Genomic DNA, 24,533 nt, shown 5'->3' on the forward strand with positions numbered 1-24,533 from the left:
AAATGTTTTAAATACACCTTGGACTGAGGTAAATGGTAAAACTCTTTTGCCAATACTTTATAAAAAATTAACTTGCTTAGAAAAAATGTTACCACTATTTTAAACAAGTGACTATATTGATGTAGTGAAAGTTGGACAATTTATATTGTGTCACTTAAAACAAACAGTTTCTTATTGTTTTTCTGAAAACATCTGACAATTAATCAAGTGTGGCATTTCTGCAAGTTTTGAAGTTAAAACAACATGTGACTTTATGCAATTTAGTCAGGCATGACATCCGTGCCACAGAATTAAGAATGTGTTTGAATTTAGGTTGTGATTGAAAATTGGTTGTTTCGGGATAATTTAGAAAGGATTTCCCAAAAATTAATATATTGCACCGATAGTTCATTTGTTATTGTTTTCGCTTCATCAAACTCGTCGCTGTTAAATAGTTGTTGATGATAATTTAATGTCTGTCTCGTGTATTGTTTTGTGCCTTGCTTCTTAATCTTTCAAATTAAATATTATCTATATATGTTGTAAATAATTGTTTGTTAATTTGTGTATTATATTTTTTCAAATAAAGTTAATGTTCTGTTCTGTTCTGTTTGTATTGATTACTTTTGGAACCCTACTACTATTATAATCTAGTTTTTATACAAAATGATTAAATATATATATTAATTGATTCATTTATTTATTGAAATGCTATTAATTTATCGGTTTAAAATACAGTACTTATTCTGGGGCCGATTTGGTAAAGGGCCGAAACGTCTGGGGCCGAAACGTCTTGGGTAGTTTGGGGCCGATACGTCTTGGGGCCGAAACGTCTCGAAATCTGTTCGACGAAACCACCATAAATCGTCTATGTCCCTGATATTATTCAAAACAATGAGCATTTTATATGTACGATACTCACTAAACACTTAGATGATGTATCGATAGTACTAAGCCAATCTTGTAAAAAATGATCATGTAGTCTAAGCTTCACAATATTTTTAAAGTGATTAATATTATCTGGCCTACCTTCTGTAAAAGTAAATTACCCCCCTTTGAAGTATCTGTCAGCCCATAAAACGTCATCAAAGTATGTGTACGCAATGGCGAATAGGGTGGAAAAAATCCTAGGAACTAACTAGCCTTTAATTTAGGTATATTTCAATGTTAACGTGAATTAAGGTTACAGTAAAACAATGTAAAGCTTACGAAATATATTGCACATGAATATGCAGTCTTTTCTTACTGCAGGCGTCACACTGTCCCGAATTTGGCATCAGATGCCCACACGAATAAGGAAATGTTCAAAATTATTCGGATCTGATCGTAATCGTATCGATTTATTCAGGGAATAGACATATAAACATATAATGTTATTAGATATATCAACTTGCATATATATAAAAACACACACGTAAATGCAACAAGAATGATTATAAGATTAATTAATGAGTATGTTCTATGTATAACCCTAGGATTGCCCATTTCCTAAGCTAAAAGCTTATTTCCAATCTGTAAAATTATTATACACTTAATAAATGAATTAATATGAAATTAGGCAAAGCCTATGAACGGGGAAGTCGGTAAAAAAATCCTTTCATTTTTCCGTTTTAAAGGTGTCCTTCGGTATTATAATACCCACTTCCGTTTTCACTCGGAACACTTGACGATTATTATTAATCCAGAGCTCCAGATAGCGTGCGTATAAGCGTAAAATACGCATAGAAAATCTAAAATACGCATCACTTTCAAAATTCGTGCGTCACAGTTACGCACAACAAAATGAAAATACGCTCGTATGTCAAAATTTATGCGTAAAAGAATAGAAGTGTAAACATTTGATATGTAGAAAGAAAATGTTTTGAGCATAAAATACAATATATTTCCATTTAATTGCATTGAAAACTAAAAATTCTGTTGTCAACAACGCATGTTAAAAACGAAAGTAGCAGGAAATACAGAAGGGAGGTAACTCCCGTAGATCTATCAACCTGTGAAATTATTGATGAAATTTGTGCCAGATAATCATCGTAGGAGTTAACACAGTATTAAGTTAGTTTAGGCATCTATTGACATACTCAATATAACCAAAAATATATTCTAATTTCTTTAACTTTAGTTGTTGGAACAAAATAACATGTTATTCACCTGCAGTTTTGTACTCAATATTTTCGTACCCAGTCTACAGTTACGGACAATTTTCTCTCAGACAAATAATTTTTTTAAGGAAAGATAAAAAAAATCTTGTTTATGTTTGTAATTGTAAAGGTTTTTCTAGGGCTTTGGCTTGGCCGGCTATAGACTACACGTGTATATTTAAATAAAAATTCAAATTAAAAAAATATATAGAATTCTATACCTATCAATGAAATTTTCAGTGTCAGTTCTAGTTAGGCGCCGCCATTTACAATGTAACTCAATGATAAAAGGCGGTGTATTCCGATAACACTACAAATCTCAACTTTTCGGATTAACAGAGCTCCAGATAATTTTTTTGGCCAAGGGGTTTTTACCCCTCAAAATTTAGAGTGAGGGGTAACAGGGCCAAAACACCATTTTTGGGGAAGGGGCCTCAGCCTTTTTCTTGGGGAAAATATGCGTGATTTTTGCATACTTTGGGAAAAGGGGTCTCAAATTTAAAACAAACTTTTAACAAGTTCTTTAAAATAGAAAAGCAAAAAGCACTGGGAAATACTAATAAGACCTTAATTCAACACCATCATTTAATTTTGTTCAAAATTCTATGGGAAATTTCAAAAGACTTGGGAATTTTGAGGACCAAACTGGGGAAAAAAGAGGCTAGTTTGGTTGGGGAAGCAGCCTATATTCGGCCTCTACAAAGAAGGGTTTTTTGGCCCTGGGTAAAATGCAAATTCTGAAAAACTTAAGGGGTAAAAATCTGTCAAAAAGCATTTTGCATTTTTTATAAACAAATTAAACTTATTGTTGTGTTTGTTTGTTTGTTTATTTTCTTTTTTTAGAAAAACCTTTACAATTACAAACATAAACAAGATTTTTTTTATCTTTCCTTAAAAAAATTATTTGTCTGAGAGAAAATTGTCCGTAACTGTAGACTGGGTACGAAAATATTGAGTACAAAACTGCAGGTGAATAACATGTTATTTTGTTCCAACAACTAAAGTTAAAGAAATTAGAATATATTTTTGGTTATATTGAGTATGTCAATAGATGCCTAAACTAACTTAATACTGTGTTAACTCCTACGATGATTATCTGGCACAAATTTCATCAATAATTTCACAGGTTGATAGATCTACGGGAGTTACCTCCCTTCTGTATTTCCTGCTACTTTCGTTTTTAACATGCGTTGTTGACAACAGAATTTTTAGTTTTCAATGCAATTAAATGGAAATATATTGTATTTTATGCTCAAAACATTTTCTTTCTACATATCAAATGTTTACACTTCTATTCTTTTACGCATAAATTTTGACATACGAGCGTATTTTCATTTTGTTGTGCGTAACTGTGACGCACGAATTTTGAAAGTGATGCGTATTTTAGATTTTCTATGCGTATTTTACGCTTATACGCATGCTATCTGGAGCTCTGTGTTTAAGAATACTAATAAATCATAAAAATGTATATCACAGTCAAATCTTGAGTTAATGATACTCCTGTTTACAGCTAGGATTTAAAACACATTGCTAAAATTGTAATAAGATAAATGGCAGACAATTTAAAATCCTGAGCCGAAATATGTAAAAACATGTTTAAAAAAAAATATTTTAAATACTGTTCATAAGATGACTTTTGATGGCAACCTTAAAACTTTGTAACCTGTTGATCTCCGTTAACTTTACAGGTAAATCATTCCATAATTTAATACCAGAGAAAGCAAATGATTTAGAACCCTGGCCTTTGACCTTAGGTAGACAATATCCACCCTTTTGACTAAGTCTTGTACTATAATTATGAATGGAATCTTGTGAAATAAAGTGTTCAGACATGTAATCTGGAGATAGGCCATTTTTTATCTTAAAAACATGACACAACATTATCTGTTCAACTCTTTTGTGGACCGGTAACCAGTTAAGGGACTTAAAGTGGGATGGGTCAATGTGGGCTCTAGAGTCCAAGTCAAGTACAAATCTCATTATTTTGTTTTGACAAGTTTGTAACTTATTTTTTAAAGACTGTGTCAAGCTATTATACCAAACAGAGCATGCGTAATCATAGTGACACTGAATAAGAGACATAACCAGAAGTTTCTTGGTATGCTGAGTAAGAAACTCTTTCTTGCGGTAAAGAAATTTTAACCGAGAGTTGGCCTTCTTAAGAACAGACTCGGCCATGGCGCAAAATGACAGATTTTGGTCGATAGTAATCCCAAGATACTTGATAGATGAAGTTGATTCAATGGATGTACCAGAACAGGTTATATGCAGGTTAGATTGTGACCTAAGTTTTTGCCTGGACCCAAATAAAATTGACTTGGTTTTACCCAAATGCAATGACAACTTATTGTCCACTAACCATTGGCTGACCAATTCCATATCATCTGTCAATGCCTTTTCAACAACAGAATGAGATAAACTTTTACCAGATACAAGGATACCAGAATCATCAGCATACAAAAGCAATTTATTTTTGACCACAGCTGACATATCATTTACATAAGTTAAAAAGAGAAGGGGTCCAAGGATTGAGCCCTGAGGAACACCACATGTTATTTTGGAATTGGAAGAATAAGTACCAGAGACATCTACAAGCTGCTGTCTATCTGATAAATATGATTTGAACCAATTTAGGACGTCAATACTAAGACCTGATGCTTGCAGTTTCATTAAAAGAATGGAATGGTCGACTGTGTCAAACGCTTTCTGCAAATCCAGCAGCACCATACCAACAACATTACCTTTATCATTTTCATACCTGATAAAGTCTGTAAGGTGAATCAGACAAGTATCAGTAGAGAAGCCACTCCTGAAACCTGATTGAAATTTATACAGCAGATCTTTATCCTTAAAATAAGCCTCAACCTGGTCATAAACCACCTTTTCAAGGATTTTAGATACAACATTTAAAATGGACACAGGCCGGTAATTACCAACAGACAATTTGTCGTTCTTTTTATAGAGGGGAACAACTCTTGCAGATTTAAGGTCATCAGGGACTTGACCTTGGATAAGGGATAAGTTTATGATATGAGCTAATGGACTAGCAATAACTGGGGATCCATCTCTGATAAAACGTGAGGGTATACCATCTAAGCCAGTAGCTTTTTTGACACCTAATGAAGTTAAGTATTTAAGAACTTTACTTTCAGAAACAATGGAAAAAGAAAAACTGTTTGCAAAAACACCCTTGTTTGTATAAAAAGTATTAACAAAATTCGTACCAAATTTATGCATACTTTCTGGCAACTTTTCAACAAGTTTACATGCAACTGTTGTATAAAATTTGTTAAATGATTCAGCAATAAGTTTCTTTTCAAAACACACATTATCATCAATATTTAAACAAATATTTGAACTGGTTGAAGATGAACCCTTCTTGGAAGGCAAACCAAGATTTTTAACAGTTTTCCATAAAGAGGTTGAGTCATTTTGGTTCTCATCCAGTGTATTAGTAAAATATTCCTTTTTTGCTTTGGCAACAAGATACTGAACTTTGTTCTTGAGAGTCTGAAATGATTCATAATTATCACAGTTTCTATCACATTTATATTTATGTTATATGTTATCTATGTGGTCATTTGCTGTAAATGCATGGATTATTGCACGCGGCATGACCTGCAGATTTCCTCAACAGGATTTTTGTAGCATTTTAAGATTTAAAAAAAGACCACATATTAAAATCTAAAACATGATAAACATGATGCATATGCCAATAAGTGAATTATCTGATATGTAAATAAAGAAGTAAGTCATTTTGCCTGCTGCACAGTAAATGGGCCAATTTTTCAAAAATACATGTAAATTAATGCAGGCTTTTTCAAAAAATATATTGCATTTTCTATTATTTTTTTGTGTATTTACAAAAGACTTACTATAAAGCAAATGTGCCCAAAATTTTTTTGGGTTAGCATTACCCAAAATAAAAATACAGACATTTTTATACCCTAAAAATGTCCAATTTTACATGTAATGTGTTAGCATCTGTTTTTTTGGTGTTTTTAGAATTAACACCACTATTATCTGTTTTAATTTATCACTTAAATCTTTTTATATGCACATAGAAAATTTAATAACCTTTCCAGTGATATATAAATTATAATACTTGGTATACATCATCCAGGTTTTTATCGTTAAGATGATTTTAGTAAAATCAGACTTATGTAATGCATCAGTTTTTTCAAAATTCAAATTATTGTTAAGTAACAGGGCCAAAAAACCCTTCTTTGTAGAGGCCGAATATAGGCTACTTCCCCAACCAAACTAGCCTCTTTTTTTCCCCAGTTTGGTCCTCTAAATTCCCCAGTCTTTTGAAATTTCCCATAGAATTTAGAACAAAATTAAATGATGGTGTTGAATTAAGGATTTTGACTGCCTTTTTTGTATTTCCCAGTGCTTTTTGCTTTTCTATTTTAAAGAACTTTTTAAAAGTTTGTGTTAAATTTGCAACCCCTTTTCCCAAAGTATGCCAAAATCATGCATATTTTCCCCAAGAAAAAGGCTGAGGCCCCTTCCCCAAAAATGGTGTTTTGGCCCTGAGTAAACAAGTACACCTTTAAGCAATTACAAATAAAATAGTACTTTATTGTCTCAATCTAATGAAATATGAATTAAAAGCATATGTTAAGTGTTTTCAATTCAAATTTTCAAACATTTTTACCAGAGTAGGCATTATAGTGGAAAAAAAAATTTGTGATGAAAAAGCTGTAACATCCGTCCCCCTCTCATATAATATCCATTTATAAAACAATACTCATAAAAAACAATGTTTCTGGTGCTTAATGATAGCCTTACTATGAAAATGTTACAAAAATTGCCAATTTCTATGTTTATAAGAAGAAAAATACAATAATGTAAAAGTTGTCTGTAACATCCGTCCCCGTAACATCCGTCCCCTATATAAGGTGCTTATTAAATCTCACATAAACTGTAACTGAAAAGGGAATTTTACTCTAAAACACCAAAGTTACATTGAAAAATGAAGAAATGACAGAAATAAAGCACTGAAATGATGTATTTATGAAAAAAAAAATATTTGTGAACACTAAATTCCTTAATTTTGAAAAAAAATCAGTTTTTTTTTGCTCTGAAAACAAAATAATTTACTTTGAAATAAAATTTGTATGTTATTTTTTAACATCAAGTGGACCAATGAGTTTAATAAGATAATATTTAAGCTTATATGAATTTATAACAAATATAATCTTTTGTTATTCTGTGTTTACAAACTAAGGGTACAGAAGGGGACGGACGTGTACAGACATAATCCCCTTAGGACAAAATCCCCTTCATGTATTTTTGTATATCTGGACATAATCCCCTCCATGGGTGGACATAATCCCCTTCATGTGTGAAATTTTGAAGTGGACAAAATCCCCCTCATAAAATTGCTACCTAGGACAAAAACCCCCTCGGAATAATTTTTAGCTCGACTTTTCTATGAAAAGGGGAGCTATCCTACTCGCCCCGGCGTCGGCGTCGGCGTCGGCGTTGGCGTCACACCTTGGTTAAGTTTTTCGTACCACCCCACTTTATTTCAGAAGTATTACAAGTATGGCTTTGAAACTTACCATACTTGTTCACCATCATAACCTCCATCTACAGACAAGAGTACATAACTCTGTCAAGGTTTTTGACAGAATTATGGCCCTTTTTTGACTTAGAAAGTGTATTGAGCTTGGTTAAGTTTTTTGTACCACCTCACTTTATTTCAAAACCATTGGAGGTATTGCTTTGAAACTGACCATACTTGTTTTACCATCACGACCTTCATCAACAGACAAGAGGACATAACTCTGTCAAGGTTTTTGACAGAATTATGCCCCTTTTTGACTTAGAAAATACATTGAATATGGGTAAAATCCACTTATTGCCTTAACCCTTTGAGATATTGCTTTGAAACTTTTAATGCTATTTCACATCATTACCCCCATCTGTACGCAAGAGAAGGTAACTCTGTCAAGGATTTGTTTTAAAAATTAAGGCCTTTTATCGACTTAGAATCTTGGTTAAGTTTTTTAGTACCAGTCCACTTTTTGACTGAACTGTTTGAGATATTAATTTGAAAGTTGGAATACTTGTTTACAATCATGATTCCCAAACATGTCCAGGAGAAGGTAATTCTGTCAAAGATTTTATTTGAATTATGGCCCTTAACTGTCAATGTTTTGTATTATAGGCAAGCACTAAAAAACTTAAAAAATCTAAAAAAATTCATTCCTATCCACTTGTTCACTTTACCATAAATTATGTCATATAAACATTGCTGTAATATTCAAGGGTATCAAACAACTAGTTTTTTTTTCTTTCTTACCAGCCCTCTTTTGACTTAAACATTTCAAACTTTGCTGCAGTGTTCAAGGGTATCACACAATTCAGTAAAATAATTCTTCACTAAATATCTTAATGCTCATGGCCATTGTTCACTTTAAAAATACAGAGATTCTTGTATTGCCTTTTACTGCAAAAACTTTTTTTATTGGCAAGCAATAAAAAAGTCGAGCGCGCTGTCTTACGGACAGCTCTTGTTGGTTTATAAAGTGGGTATGAGAGCGACATACTGCATTATGCTGTGTGGTAAATCATGCATAAAAAAGTAGAAAGTATTTCAGCAGAAAAGCACATTCAATTAGCACATTTTAATCACATTAAAATTGCTTTATTAAAGCATTTATAACAATCAAGTACCTTAGAAGAACGGTGCAGTTCATCACTGCATCGGGACTTTAAGTGTAAAGGCCGTACAGAAGGTGGAACGCATAAATAAATAAATTAAATCAAGTAGGGCAGTGATCTTGGTTTGATTAAATTATAACTCTTTCATCAATAGAAATTGTAACAATGGATAGTATATACCAATTAGAATTATCAACTTATACAATCAATGAAACAATTATTGGCTAATAAAAATGTTTTTCATACTAATCAATTTAAAACAATGAAAGAAATTGCCTAATCAAAAATGTGTTATGCAGTTGATAATTTACCATAATTTTAATGAAAACATCTAAACTAAATAAAGGTTAACTATTGTTACATAATGATAAATAAAAAAACAAAAGTTCATTATTTATCAACTTTTATGCCCCCACAATGTGGGAGCATATAGCGTTGCACTTGTCCGTCCATCCGTCCGAGCAAACATTTGATATTTATGAGCTTCATTCCGTAGCTAAATAAAGAACAAAAGCTCATAAAATTCAAATTAAGAGCTATTTTTTTTATTTTTTGAGCTGATTTTGCTTATGGACTTTGGTCCAGGTGTAGTTTATGAGCTGATTTACCTCTTAAATATCAAAAGTTGGTACGTCCGTCCGTCCGTCTGTCCCGAAATCTTGTGAACGCAACTCCTCTTAAACCGGATGGCAGATTTTGCTTAAACTTACTGGGATGAACAACCTTAATGTGTAGATGGTAATAAAGGAAGGAATTTTCGCTGCGACCAAATTTAACAGAATTATGGCCCTTTGTTGATTTTTTCACTAGATGAATTGACATATTTTATTCATACACCTAAACGACAAAGTTTTTGTGCAAAAAAATTTAAATGTCTAGATCTAGATTTTTATGTAAAACAGAACAACATTTTACAAATTTCTGCAAAAAGCAACAATAGTCCATTAAATTTGTGTGTACGTCTGAAATAATCATCATTTTCTAAATGTTCTTGTTTGTTGAAAAAATAAATTTAAGTAACAAAGTAAGGATAGTTTTAATATTTAATATCACACAAAATAACATAAGAAATTTTAACTGAGACATAAAAAAAACTGAAATGTAACACCATTACCATGATTTAAATGATGACATACTGTTTTCAAAATGGCAAAGATATGGGCTACGTTTGGTCCATTAAAATTGACCTTGACTGAATATATTGTTTCCTTGTGTCATACAGCAGAAAATACCAAAATGTTATAGCTTATGGCATTTTTTGTACCATAAATTTCATTAGTTGTTTCTTTCTGGTTTCAAAGTGTTAAGTACCGTGAACTACGAGGAGCACAGTATATATTATGATAATTATTACGAGTATTAAGGAAAATAGATATAATAATATAATAATAATAATGTATATAATTATACTTTTTTTTATTTCAGGAAAGATCAAATACTCTGTAACCAAATGCCCATGATGAGTAACCAGCCATTCAATATCCCCAGCATAGCTGAGGAGCTTCGCCGGGATGAGACTATTCACCAGATTGTAGATTCCCTTGAATACCTCGACAAGATTGCCGATGAAATCTTCACTCGTATTCACACCAGAGTGGCAAACAACCAAGCTAACTTACAAAAATTAAATGACAGAGTGAGTCTCGCTGAAGCAAAAATAAGTAAGATTAGCGGAAGTAAAAAAGCAACAAATGTCTTCGCTTCTGCTAAATATCCTGCACCAGACACAACAGAATTTTATGAAACCGTATTTAAACCAGAAAATAAATTGAAAAGTCCAAAGAGACAGAGTTATCATGTACAGGATAAACATAAGACTGTAGATGAGAGTGTGTTGAAGGAGAAGCTACAGTATTATCATGTTAAAGGAGGTAGAAAGAAAAAGAACGACCAAAATCGTGGAGAGGGTCTCGGTGGACTGCCCAGAGAAATACCATCAGTCAGTGCCTTACTTCTATTTAATACTTCTGAAAATCCGTAAGTCATGGCATTTTTTCATTTTTATGCCACCGCAGCATCTGCGATGCGGTGGCATATAGCGATTCACCTGTGTGTATGTATGTATGTGTGTGTGTGTGTGTGTTATATAGATTATATAGTGAACTTAAAAAATCTTCTTGTGAAAAACCAGTAGTCCAATTTCAACCAAACTTGGCAGGATTGTTCCTTGGGTGAAGGGCTTCCAAAGTTGTTCAAAGAATTTCATTCCATGCAGAAATCTGGTTGCCATGGCAACCAAAAGGAATTATAAGAATGAATTTAAAAAATCTTCTTGTAAAGACCCAAAAGGCCTAGAGCTTAGATATTTTGCATAAGGCATTGTCTGGTAGACCTCTAACAAGATTGTTCAAATTATAGCCCTGGGGTCAAAATTGGCCCCGCCCCGGGGGTCATTGATTTTCACTATATGTACATATAGTAAAAACTTAAAATACCTTCTTGTAAAAACCCAAAAGGCCTAGAGCTTAGATATTTTGCAAAAGGCATCATCTGGTAGACCCTTACCAAGATTGTTCAAATTATAGCCCTTGGGTCAAAATCGGCCCCGCCCCGGGGTCATTGATTTTCACTATATGTACATATAGTAAAAACTTAAAACACCTTCTTGTAAAGACCCAAAAGGCCTAGAGCTTAGATATTTTGCATAAGGCATTGTCTGGTAGACCTCTACCCAGATTGTTCAAATTATAGCCCTGGGGTCAAAATCGGCCCCGCCCCGGGGGTCATTGATTTTCACTATATGTACATATAGTAAAAACTTAAAATACCTTCTTGTAAAAACCCAAAAGGCCTAGAGCTTAGATATTTTGCATAAGGCATCATCTGGTAGACCCTTACCAAGATTGTTCAAATTATAGCCCTTGGGTCAAAATCGGCCCCGCCCCGGGGTCATTGATTTTCACTATATGTACATATAGTAAAAACTTAAAACACCTTCTTGTAAAGACCCAAAAGGCCTAGAGCTTAGATATTTTGCATAAGGCATTGTCTGGTAGACCTCTACCCAGATTATTCAAATTATAGCCCTGGGGTCAAAATCGGCCCCGCCCCAGGGGTCATTGGTTTTCCTTATATGTATATAGTAAAAACTTAAAAAAAATTCTTCTAGCAATTGACAAATGCTAGAGGTTAGATATTTTGCATGAAACATTGTGTTGTAAACCTCTAGCAAGATTGTTCAAATTATAGCCTTGGGGTCGAAATTGCCCCCGCCCTGGGGGTCATTGATTTCAATATATACATATAGTAAAAAATAAAAAAATGTTATTTAATCTGAAGGTACAAGGCTTAGAGCTTTAATAATTGTTAAATAATATCATCTAAAGGTACTCTACCAAAGTTGTTCAAATTTTGCCTCTTGTGTCAAAGTTAGCCCCGCCCTTGGGAGCCATAGGTATATCTTATATGTATATAGTTAAAACTTAAAAAATCATCTTCTCTAAATTTACAAAGGATAGAGTTAAGATATTTTGCATGAAACATTGTGTAGTGAACCTCTAGCAAGATTGTTCAAATTATAGCCCTGGGGTCAAAATTGGTTCCGCCCCGGGGGTCATTGATTTTCATTATGTACATATAGTGAGAAAAAAAAATATTTGTCTGAAGGTTCAAGGCATAGAGCTTTGATGTTTGATATATGATATCATCTATAGGTCCTCTACCAAAGTTGTTCAAATGTCAAAAATTGGCCCTGCCCGGGGGCAGTGATTCTCATTATGTACATGTAGTAAAAACAGAAAATAAAACAAATATTTTCTGAATGGGAGAAAGCTATAGCTTAGATATTTGACTTGAAATGTTGTTTGGTGGACCTGTATCAAGATTGTTATTAAACCCTTGGGTTAAAATTATGCTTTGCCCAAGGGGACAGTGACCTACTTTCTTGTCCTTTGATGTACAGCAATGACATTTTGACCATGTGCACAGTTTTAGTTGTAAAATTGAACTTTGACCTAGATTTTGATGATGTGACCTACTTTCTTGTCCTTTGATGTACAGCTATGAAATTTGAGCCAGGCGGTGGCATAGCATTTTTCTCAAATGCAATCTTGTTTTAAATTTCTTTAAAATCTAATTATAAGTTCATTTATGAAAAAAATTTGTAATGAAATTTAAAAAAAAGAACTAGCAAGCACTTTAGAAAAAGTTTTCATTCCTTATTACATTGAAGACATAATATATTTAGATTGTTCAAACATGTTTATTTAATTTTGCTTGTGAACAGATTGCTTGCAAATTCTTTTAATATGTTCATGAACCTTACACAAGTTACTGTCATGAAAGGGAAAACAATTTGAAGGTAACAGAAGATCCTATAAGTCAGTTTTGAAATTTAGCGTAAAAATCTGTTAATGAAAATTTATGGTAAAAAAGTAACGTTAAATATGTAAATTTAAATTTTCAATTTTCATTAAAAAAAATACTTAGTTAAGAATTATTCATCAAAAAGCATTGATAATCTTTTGAATACGGTATATAATGCTGTTTTGTTTACAGGTATAAGAAATATGTAATCAAGGATCCTCTAGGTGTGGTCACAAAGACTCGAACAGCGTTAGAAGAGGAGGATTTTGGGATGGCAGATGCACCAAACACAATCAAAACAAATGAAGAGCTGCAGCATTTACAAGCAGATAACTATTTCTATGTTCCAGGAATTGGAGATGTTCCAGAGCTTGATTTGCCTATAGCACTGCCAAATCTATTAGGTAAATTAGTTTCGATTATGTTTACCTAGTTTAATATAAATATGAGCCGCGTCACGACAAAACCAACATAGTGCGTTTATGACCAGCATGGATCCAGATGCGCAACTGGTCTGGATCCATGCTGGTCGCAAACCCATTATGTTGGTATTGTCGTGATGCGGCTCATATATATTTGAATTCTCCTGTGCAGTTTTTAGCTCACCTGTCACAAAGTGACAGGGTGAGCTTTTGTGATCGCTTTTCGTCCGGCGTCCGTCCGTCCGTCGTCCGTCCGTCGTCCGTCCGTAAACTTTTGCTTTAAATGACATCTCCTCATAAACCACTGAGCCAATTTCATCCAAACTTCACAGGAATGTTCCTTTGGTGGTCACCTTTAAAAATTGTTCAAAGAATTTAATTCCATGCAGAACTCTGGTTGCCATGGCAACCGAAAGAAAAATCTTTAAATATCTTCTTTTAAACAACCCTAAGAGCTAGAGCTTAGATATTTGGCATGAAACATCTTCTAATGAGTGTCTACCAAGTTTGTTCAAATAAAAGCCCTGGGGTCAAAATTGGCCCCGCCCCGGGGGGTCATTGATTTTCCCTATATGCATATAGTAAAAACTTAAAAAATCTTCTTTTAAAGAACTGTAAGAGCTAGAGCTTAGATATTTGGCATGGAACATCTTCTAGTGAGTGTCTACCAAGTTTGTTCAAATAAAAGCCCTGGGGTCAAAATTGGCCCTGCCCCAGGGGGTCATTGAATTTCCCTATATGCATAAAGTAAAAACTTAAAAAATCTTCTTTTAAAGAACTGTAAGAGCTAGAGCTTAGATATTTGGCATGAAACATCTTCTAGTGAATGTCTACCAAGTATGTTCAAATAAAAGCCCTGGGGTCAAAATTGGCCCCGCCCCAGGGGGTCATTGATTTTCCCTATATGCATATAGTAAAAACTTAAAAATCTTCTTTTAAAGAACCCAAAGAGCTAGAGCTAAGATATATGGCATGAAACATCTTCTAGTGAATGTCTACCAAGTTTGTTCAAATAAAAGCCCTGGGGTCAAAATTGGCCCCGCCCTGGGGGGTAACTGATTTTCCCTATATGCATATAGTAAAAACTTAAAAATCTTCTTTTAAAGAACCGTAAGAGCTAGAGCTTAGATATTTGGCATAAAACATCTTCTAGTGAATGTCTACCAAGTTTGTTCAAATAAAAGCCCTGGGGTCAAAATTGGCCCTGCCCCAGGGGGTCATTGATTTTCCCTATATGCATATAGTAAAAACTTAAAAAATCTTCTTTTAAAGAACTGTAAGAGCTAGAGCTTAGATATTTGGCATGAAACATCTTCTAGTGAATGTCTACCAAGTTTGTTCAAATAAAAGCCCTGGGGTCCAATTTGGCCCCGCCCCAGGGGGTCATTGATTTTCCCTATATGCATAAAGTAAAAACTTAAAAAATCTTCTTTTAAAGAACCCAAGGAGCTAGAGCTAAGATATTTGGCATGAAACATCTTCTAGTGAATTTCTACCAAGTTTGTTCAAATAAAAGCCCTGGGGTCAAAATTGGCCCCGCCCCGGGGGGTCATTGATTTTCCCTATATGCATATAGTAAAAACTTAAAAAATCTTCTTTTAAAGAACCGTAAGAGCTAGAGCTTAGATATTTGGCATGAAACATCTTCTAGTGAATGTCTACCAAGTTTGTTCAAATAAAAGCCCTGGGGTCAAAATTGGCCCCGCCCCAGGGGGTCATTGATTTTCCTTATATGCATATAGTAAAAACTTAAAAAATCTTCTTTTAAAGAACCCAAAGAGCTAGAGCTAAGATATTTAGCATGAGACATGTTCTAATGGGTGTCTACCAAGTATGTTCAAATAAAAGCCCTGGGGTCAAAACTGGCCCCGCCCCGGGGGTCATTGATTTTCCTTATATACATAGCAAAAACTTAAAATTCTTCTTTGAAAAAACCCAAATAACTAGAGTTTAGATATTAAGCATGAAACATCTTTAAGTAAATATCTACAAAGTTTGTTCAAATAAAAGCCCAGGGGTCAAAACTGGCCCTGCCCGAGGGGTGTCATTGTTTTTAACTATATGTGTATAGTAAAAACTTAAAAAATCTTCTTTTAAAAAACCCAATGAGCTAGAACTTAGATGTTTTGCATGAAACATCTTCTTATGGGTGTCTACCAAGTCTGTTCAAATAAAAGCCCTTGGGTAAAAATTGGGCCGGGGGGGGGCTATATACAGGTGAGCGACCTCAGGGCCATCATGGCCCTCTTGTTATTCAATCTGAAAAAGTTGTATGAACATGTAGGTCATATATACATGTAGTTGATGAATATTTTAGTGGCTCGGGTTGTATATGAAAACAATATTTCTATACAACCTTTCAAGTATTATTATAAAAATTTATTATTCAACATATTTCCTTTTTTAGAGAAAAAAATGAGATTTCTTCATAAATTGACTTCAGCTGTGCATATAAAACTACATAAACATCACAGTTAGCCAATGAAAAGATCTGTTACAAATGTACAGTATTAAAATTTACTATATATATGGTTGTATCTAAGTTTGTTAAAGAAAGTTAATGTAAAGAAGATACATGTAAGTTTAGAAATTGTACTTCAAAATGATACTGCCAGTAACTTTTTTGCAAATCTGATTCTCCCACCATTAATTTCTTTAACATGTTGATACTAATATGAAATGATACCACCAGCAATATTCGGATTATTCCATAAAACTTAAAGGTTTAGTTGGAAATTTTGTACATGTATATAAGTATATATTAAGGGAAATATTGTAGATATAAATGATACTATTTCTTGTTATAGGAGTTGCTGATGATGTAACATTCAGTGCTGACCAAGATAGCTCTATTGCACCAACTGTGATGGGTGGTAACATTCCAGACTTGCCTTCAGTTGTACCAACAACTGAACCTCTACCAGCAGGTCCAGCATCAGAGGGTGGACCACCGCCCCCACCGTCTGGACCTCCCCCGCCGGAACCACCACCACCTCCACCCCCTTCTGGGGCTCCACCCCCACCACCACCGCCACCACCACCAGGTATGCTCTCTTATAGAAAATAATACACAGTTACAGTCATGTAAATATAACTCAAAATTAAGCATTTCTTAATAGAGACAGTATTTGAACATTTATTTAATTTGAATGGCTAGATTACTGTCAGATGATTTGGTGTAAGTTTTCTGAAATATAGATATTTAATATCATCTATTTATTGTGTTGTTTGAATACATTGCGTATTGATTCCATGTAGTTTCATACTGCCTTTAAAAAAGTTTATGTCAATTGTGCATGTGGTAAGAATTATCCCTTAACTCTTTCATGGATTTTGACTGAATTATACCCATTTGTAAACTTGATAATGCCTAGTTTTGTGTAGATTTGCATGCAAGTTCTGTCTCCCAAACCTCATATCTTCACACCAATATTCAGAGTCGTAGGTGGCTGTCAAAGATTTAAACAAATAATGTGAAACTCCCACAATGTATGCAAATTTAAGTGTAAAAATGCTATAAATATACACTATTACTTGATTACAATTAAGAACACATATGCATGCCGTATGTAAACAATTTAGTGTATTTATTTAAGCTTGATGGCAAAACAAGTTCTTGCATTAATTACTGCTGGGTCCGCTTCCTGGAACCAACCTGCAGTACTCAACCAGGGTTGAGAGGCAGGCACCTTAACCACTAGACCACCGATATGTCTTAAAGTAAACCATATTGATAGAGGAAATAACTTCTTAAATATAAATTTGTTCTGTAATGTGCCCAATATCACTACACAATTTGTTTAGTTGGATTTTCATAATATTTCAGGTCCTCCTCCACCTGGTGCCCCACCTCCACCCCCACCCAGTGTGGCTGGAGCTCCGCCTCCACCTCCACCTACTGATGTTCCACCTACAGTAAGCGGTGGAGATGGAGGGCGCACAAGTTTAATGGATGCCATAAGAAAAGCTGGAGGAACAAAAGGGGCAGGGCTTAAGAATGCAAAGGACAAACATGATGAAAAGAAAAAGAAGAAAAAGGAGGAGAAACAGAGCTCAGGCGGTGCTAGTAAAGGAGGAGGAGATTTAATGGGTGATCTATTTGCTAAGTTGACTATGAGAAGAAAAGGTATATCTGGATCAGGCAAAACTGGGGACGGAGGAGGGGGAGGTGGAAAGAGCGAGGGTGCGGGAGTCGGTGATGCCATGGACAAAATATCATCAATGATTCCCGCACCACCAAAACCTGCGGAGAGTAGCAGTCCAACGGGTGGTGATGAAGAAGAGGACTGGGAATGATAAGTTAAAATAGATAGTGATAATTTGTGCAATATGTGATATTGAATTGTGCTAAATTTTAATTAATGTATGAAAGTTTGTTTTGTTTGTTTATTAAGGTAAACCAAATAATTAATGATTTTCTTTTTTTAATCAGAATGGTAAGCTTGCTATCTTGATGGTAACTTAGTTTTTACAGATATTGGTCTGGACAGATTACAATAATAAAATCTTTGTTGTTAGGGATATGAACTCAACCTGAAAGTGCGTAATTTATTTTGAAATTTATGTAAAAACCGGTAGTTTATTAAAGCCAATTACCAGTATAAACATACACTCTTTGACTAGCACTTTAAGGCTCACAATGATCAGTTTTTCATACTATTACTTGACATATACATTTGTATAAAATGTTGCTAAATAATGTGAAAAATATTCTGACTTACAATATACAAAACTGTAATTTACTTGGTAAGTTTGAGTCTTTATCAGTATGTTCTGTAGAATAATAAATATTTATCATGATTAAGAATGATTTTTTTTGAAATTGTTTAATAATTCTTATTATGATATAAATGATTATTTATATGTAAATTAATGGGGGAAAAATATTGAAACATTCCATAATGATTAAGTTATTTTTTGTTAACAAAAAGGATTACATTTTGATGGGTCATTGCGAAAGGAATGTTACTCATTCTTTATTAGCTCACCAGAGCCGAAGACTCAGGGTGAGCTATTAGTATCAAAGGGGGATACTCCGGCGTCATGCGTCAACAATCGTCTTTTTCTCTGAAACTGCTGGGCAGATTTACTTCAAATTTGGTCTGTAGCATCCTTGTGACAGTCACACTTGAATTTGCTCATGTCATTTCAATTAGCCCCTTTTAGGGGTCAACAGAGCTAAAAATAGAAAAACCTTTAAACATCTTCTTCTACAGAACTAATTGATGGATGATCACCAAACTTTGTCTGTAGCATTCTTGGGCAGTCTTTTATCAAATTTGCTCATATTAATTTGATTGGCCCCTTTTAGGGGTCTCTAGGGCTAAAAATAGAAAAACCTTTAAACGTCTATTTCTACAGAACTAATTGATGGATGATCACCAAACTTTGTCTGTAGCATTCTTGGTTAGTCTGTTATTAAATTTGCTCATATTAATTAACCCTTGAATGTATATTAATCATTAACGTCTACCTTGAGCCAAGTTTTTGTGATTTGTCTGCAGACATACATACAAAACAGCTTAATATAGGCAAGACATACAGTAGCCATTTGAAATGATTTTTTATGTAGCTATACAGGTTATGTCGCATAACATAATTATGATGTTGGAGCATGGGTCACATTGCCTCACCAGGTAGTCTTATCATTTGTTCTGTGTAATCAAATTAAATAATATCATGCTTGATTTTTACATGTACAGGCAGCAATGGGGTGTTAAATATTGGTTAAAAAATTTATAAGTTTGTTGAGTATTCAGTATTTAAATGCTATTGTCCATGACGTATTGTCATGACAGTATTCATATTTATATAAATTTCGGCAGCTGGCAGAGTGAGCCCTTGATTGTACATATAGTTCACAGATATTAATTAAACACATAGAGTTAAAAAACGTCAGTTACATATACTGTCTACAAACATTGATAACACATACAGTTCGCAAAAAAAGACAGTTACATATACTGTCTACATTGATTAAAAACATCAATTCCATTTTATACCGTTTACAAACATTGATTACACTTACGGTTCAAAAACATCAGTTACATTTATGACCTTCAGGTTGAACACAGTTGCACCAACTCTATGGCCACCATGAGAAAGTTACTATAAAGTTTCTATGAACTGTTGGTATATTTGATTGATTTCTGTCCTACTTAGTAGCATAAGGGAGAGCATCACATTTGTAATCAATGGGTCACTGGCTGAGACACAGGAAAGAAACCTTTGCAATAATATTAACTTAATATTTTAATGCTCTTATTATTTTACTCTGACAAATTCCACATTCAAATAAATTTCACACTCATCTTTGTATACTTCAGCTTGAGTTAAAGTTAATCCTGCAAAATTGCTTGACTTTATGGTGAAAATATTTTCATACCGTAATAAAGTGCACTTAGAGAAAAAACTTTTTTTTTCAAATTAAGGACAATAGAAATGGCACCCTATATTTGCCTTGTATATTGCTAATTATCAGAGACTTATGCTCTTTTATTTTACAAGGCACAAATTATCATTTACACTTCAGATACATCAGAAATATGGAAGAGACATCTTATATATATCATAATTATATGAAATATACAATACCATTGGATTTTACTGGTGCTAAAATGTACTGTATGTACATATATGTGGTTGACTGATTTTTATGTCCTGAATGATTTTATGTTGTTATGTTATTTATTTATTATGCCATTTCAAACTGAAAACAAAGAATACATCATGATAATAAAATTGTTATGTAAATTAGAAGTCAAATGAATTAATCCTGTTCTCTGTTAATAATGTATCACCATCTTTTGATCAGGACATTTTACACAAACAGATATGTTTAATTATTGGATATATCGTTATTGAAGAACAGTCTGGGTACCTAAATGGGTAACCTGATTTTGAAATTCTATCTAATCTCTTACACTGACTATAATTTTTATTAGCAACAGACAGTTAAGATTTGTGTTGTATGATACATTGTAATATCAATTTATGTTGCTGTACTGTTAACAAATCTGCTCCAAGGCGAATTATCTGTTGAACTTTGTATAACTGGGATAATAAATTAAGAAAAAATTTATACATGTACATGTGTATTCTTTGAAATCTAGACATGGAAATAAGATTTTCTCTGCGTATAACTCGTACCTTGCTGAAACTACATTTAAAAGTGACAAACCTTTGCCACTGTTACAGAGCCAGGCCAGTCTGTACAATGAGTTTGATTAGGCTTTAAAATGTACCAAAGGAATAGCTATAACGTTGTGTATTTCTATACTGAAATAATGAATAAAATGCTCAAAATTTCAGGTCAACTCCATTATACAAATTTAGCAGGTTATGGATTATGTACAATGCTTTTTAAAGAAACTGGTCAGAAATAAATATGTTTGTACTTTTCATTTTGCTGCCATTGTAGGTAATGAAATAAGTTTACAAGGGATACAACTCTTTCAAAGTACTTAAGATAATTTACTAAAAGTAAGGACTTTTAATTCATTATCTTTTCACTCTTTATTTCTGACAATTCCATTATATTTTTTTCAATCTCAGTAGTTTCAAACATAAAAATAAATGTAAGCAGCTTGTAGAGTCAGACTGCATGGATATGTTGCTTCATACTTGTTGCAAATGTAGTTCTGTAGCTTTGTTCTGTTGCTTTATTGTTTACTGACCTGTGATAAATACTCGTTCATGGACCTGATTAAAAGTTGATCAAATTAATAAATGTTTCAAGTATATATTATAAATGATGTATATGTTTTATTGAAAATAAAGAATTTTATTATTTGATATGTACATGTATTTGTTAATTCATACACTGTTGTAACTGAAATTGAGAAGCATAGAGCCAGGACGCTAATACTGCCGGTGTAGTCAGACTGCCTTTGCCATCAATTCAATATTTTATTTGGCATTAAACTACAAATAGCATATAGCCATTATTACATAACATAGGTTGCCAGGGAACAGTTGTCTACAGTTAAAAACAGCCCCCTCGTCTGTATAGGACTGGGACGCCTTTTTCACCAGTAAATGGCCAGGATGCCTTTGCCTCCAGTATTTGACAAAGACCCTTGCCTCCATTGTAGAATTGAATAACCATGCAGAGTCCAAGCTGTATTTTGTTAACTGATTTACCTGGCTATCCCCAAATTTGATAATTGACAGTTCCAAACATGGAAGCTGGTGAGGTTTAAGAAATCAGGTTCAGGACATTTATCTGCATTTGGAACACCTTGATGAATAAAGGTAGCTATGTGCTTTAGTTCTCTTAGTCCTGCCAGGGAAGATGAATTATTTCATCTGAGGAAGGTACTCAACCAGGTTATTGCAGGTTGTTCTACTCGAGAGTCGACAAATGACACACGGTTTATCTGCTGTCTTACGTAACCCCCATCCAGCCTTTATAATCTGGAATTTTGGGTCTTATGATGTTGCAAAAATTACCCCGTAATACTGTTGGCACGAATCTTTCAACCTAGCTAAAGGAATGTTAGTTCTTCTATTCTTGTACCGACCTGGCTGTGCCTGTGATACTTAAGAGATGTGTAGTTTAGGTATGCCTTGTTTGTATAGCTGAGTAGTTGCCACATCCTAATTATATCAGTATTTTAACCCAACAAAATAAAATGTAAATAAACATGTAACCACTGTTTATGTAAATATTTCCATTGATATTATGTTATACGGCTGTGGTTTATCTAACATAGAATATCTGCAATGAAATATTAAGAGTATATCATGGTAATATATACGACAAGTTATCATTTTTGAAAAAAGAACAGTACAAATGTACCTGTATAACCACTTTTGTTTCTTTCATCCAGCTAGCTTACGGAACGTCGGTTGTTCTACTGAAATAATGCACAGAAGGGCACCTGAGGTCTTCCTCCACCAGTAAAGCTTGAAAGTCGCCATATGACCTATATTGTGTTGGTGCGACGTAAAACCCAACCATTTCAGTCATTTACCGGGAAATCGTGATCATACGGAAGTATCTATATATTTGTGTGGTGCCATGCCACTAGCAATACTTTCTCGTAGTTTGAGAGTCCCATTTTCCAGACGGGAACTACAATATGGCATAGGATAACCGTAAGGGGGCTTTCAGTAGATTTTTGAAACTTAAATTCAATTTTTTACTCTTGCGTATCCTTTATTATACCCCCACCACAAAGTTTTGTCGCGTTCGTGGTCGCTCCTATACCAATTGGCGGATTTTCTTCAAACTTGGCTCAAATGTTCACCTCAACAAGGGGATGTGCAGAACCCATGTTGCCCATGTGTCAGCACAAGGTCACAATTGAAGGTCAAATATCAAACACAATCAAATATTAGACAGTATGTCCTGTCCGCTCTGTAAGTCCTACACTAATTGAAAGATTTTCTTCAAACTTGGCTCAAATATTCACCTCAACAAGGGGATGTGCAGAACCCATGTTGCCCATGTGTCAGCTTACGATCAAGGTCACAATTGAAGGTCAAATATCACACAATCAAATATAAGACAGTATGTCGTGTCCGCTCTGTAAGTCCTACACTAATTGAAAGATTTTCTTCAAGCTTAGCTCAAATGTTCACCTCAACAAGGGGATGTGCAGAACCCATGTTGCCCATGTGTCAGCTTACGATCAAGGTCACAATTGAAGATCAAATATCAGACAATCAAATATTACACAGTATGTCATGTCCGCTCTGTAAGTCCTTCACTAGTTGAAAGATTTTCTTCAAACTTGGCTCAAATGTTCACCTCAACAAGGGGATGTGCAAGACCCATGTTGCCCATGTGTCAGCTCAAGGTCAAGGTCACAATTGAAGGTCAAATATCAAACAATCCTAATATTAGACAGTATATCGTGTCCGCTCTGTAAGTCCTACACTAATTGAAGTACTTTCTTCAAACTTGGCTCAAATGTTCACCTCAACAAGGGGATGTGCAGAACCCGTGTTGCCCATGTGTCAGCTCAAGGTCAAGGTCACAAATGAAGGTCAAATATCAAACACAATCAAATATAAGACAGTATGTCGTGTCCGCTCTGTAAGTCCTACACTAATTGAAAGATTTTCTTCAAGCTTAGCTCAAATGTTCACCTCAACAAGGGGATGTGCAGAACCCATGTTGCCCATGTGTCAGCTTACGATCAAGGTCACAATTGAAGGTCAAATATCAGACAATCAAATATTACACAGTATGTCGTGTCCGCTCTGTAAATCCTTCACTAGTTGAAAGATTTTCTTCAAACTTGGCTCAAATGTTCACCTCAACAAGGGGATGTGCAAAACCCATGTTGCCCATGTGTCAGCTCAAGGTCAAGGTCACAATTGAAGGTCAAATATCAAACAATCCTAATATTAGACAGTATGTCGTGTCCGCTCTGTAAGTCCTACACTAATTGAAAGATTTTCTTCAATCTTGGCTCAAATGTTCACCTCAACAAGGTTATATGCAGAATCCATGTCACCTTTGTGCAGGCTAAAGGTCAAGGTCACACTTGAAGGTCAAAACTTGACTTAGAAAATGTTCTCAAATTTTAACATGTACTTGAATATTTCTGAAACTAGCACATGTATTTGCTTGAAACTTAAAAGATATATGAGGTGTCACAAATAAGATATGCAGGTCCAGTTTCATAACTCTGTATTGCATTTTGACAAAGTTATGCCCCTTTTTAAGTCTTTAAATTTACATACAATCAATACTAGACAAAATGTTGTGTCCGCTCTATTAATTCTATACTAATGGAAGGATTTTCTTCAAATTTTACTCAAATGCTCACCCCAACTGGGCGATGTGCAAAACCCATCTTACCCTTGTGCCAGCTTAAGGTCAAGGCCACACTTGAAAGTCAAAAATTGACTTATAAAATGTTTAGTACATTGGGAAAATGAAAGCTTATTTGTAACTGCTTCGAACATGATTTGACAATATATATTTATACTATAACCTGTACAATTAGTCTTTTTTTTCACCAGAGATAATTTCTTTTTATGTATATGTATTTGTGCCACT

At 34.1% G+C, this 24,533-nt stretch overlaps 1 protein-coding gene across 1 annotated transcript; it reads left to right on the forward strand.

The window, feature by feature from the left end:
* The first annotated feature begins 1,073 nt into the window (after positions 1 to 1,073).
* Positions 1,074 to 21,313, forward strand: LOC132717777 (WASH complex subunit 1-like). The gene is made up of 5 exons (XM_060701337.1): positions 1,074 to 1,133; positions 10,218 to 10,769; positions 13,290 to 13,501; positions 16,327 to 16,563; positions 17,346 to 21,313. The coding sequence occupies exons 2-5, from the start codon at positions 10,243 to 10,245 to the stop codon at positions 17,813 to 17,815; spliced, it is 1,446 nt and encodes a 481-aa protein (XP_060557320.1). The 5' UTR covers positions 1,074 to 1,133; positions 10,218 to 10,242; the 3' UTR covers positions 17,816 to 21,313.
* The last annotated feature ends 3,220 nt before the right edge of the window (positions 21,314 to 24,533 follow it).

The sequence above is a fragment of the Ruditapes philippinarum genome, unplaced genomic scaffold (assembly GCF_026571515.1).
Source record: "Ruditapes philippinarum isolate M1 unplaced genomic scaffold, ASM2657151v2 ctg4091_1_1_1_1, whole genome shotgun sequence".
NCBI classification, from domain to species: domain Eukaryota; kingdom Metazoa; phylum Mollusca; class Bivalvia; order Venerida; family Veneridae; genus Ruditapes; species Ruditapes philippinarum.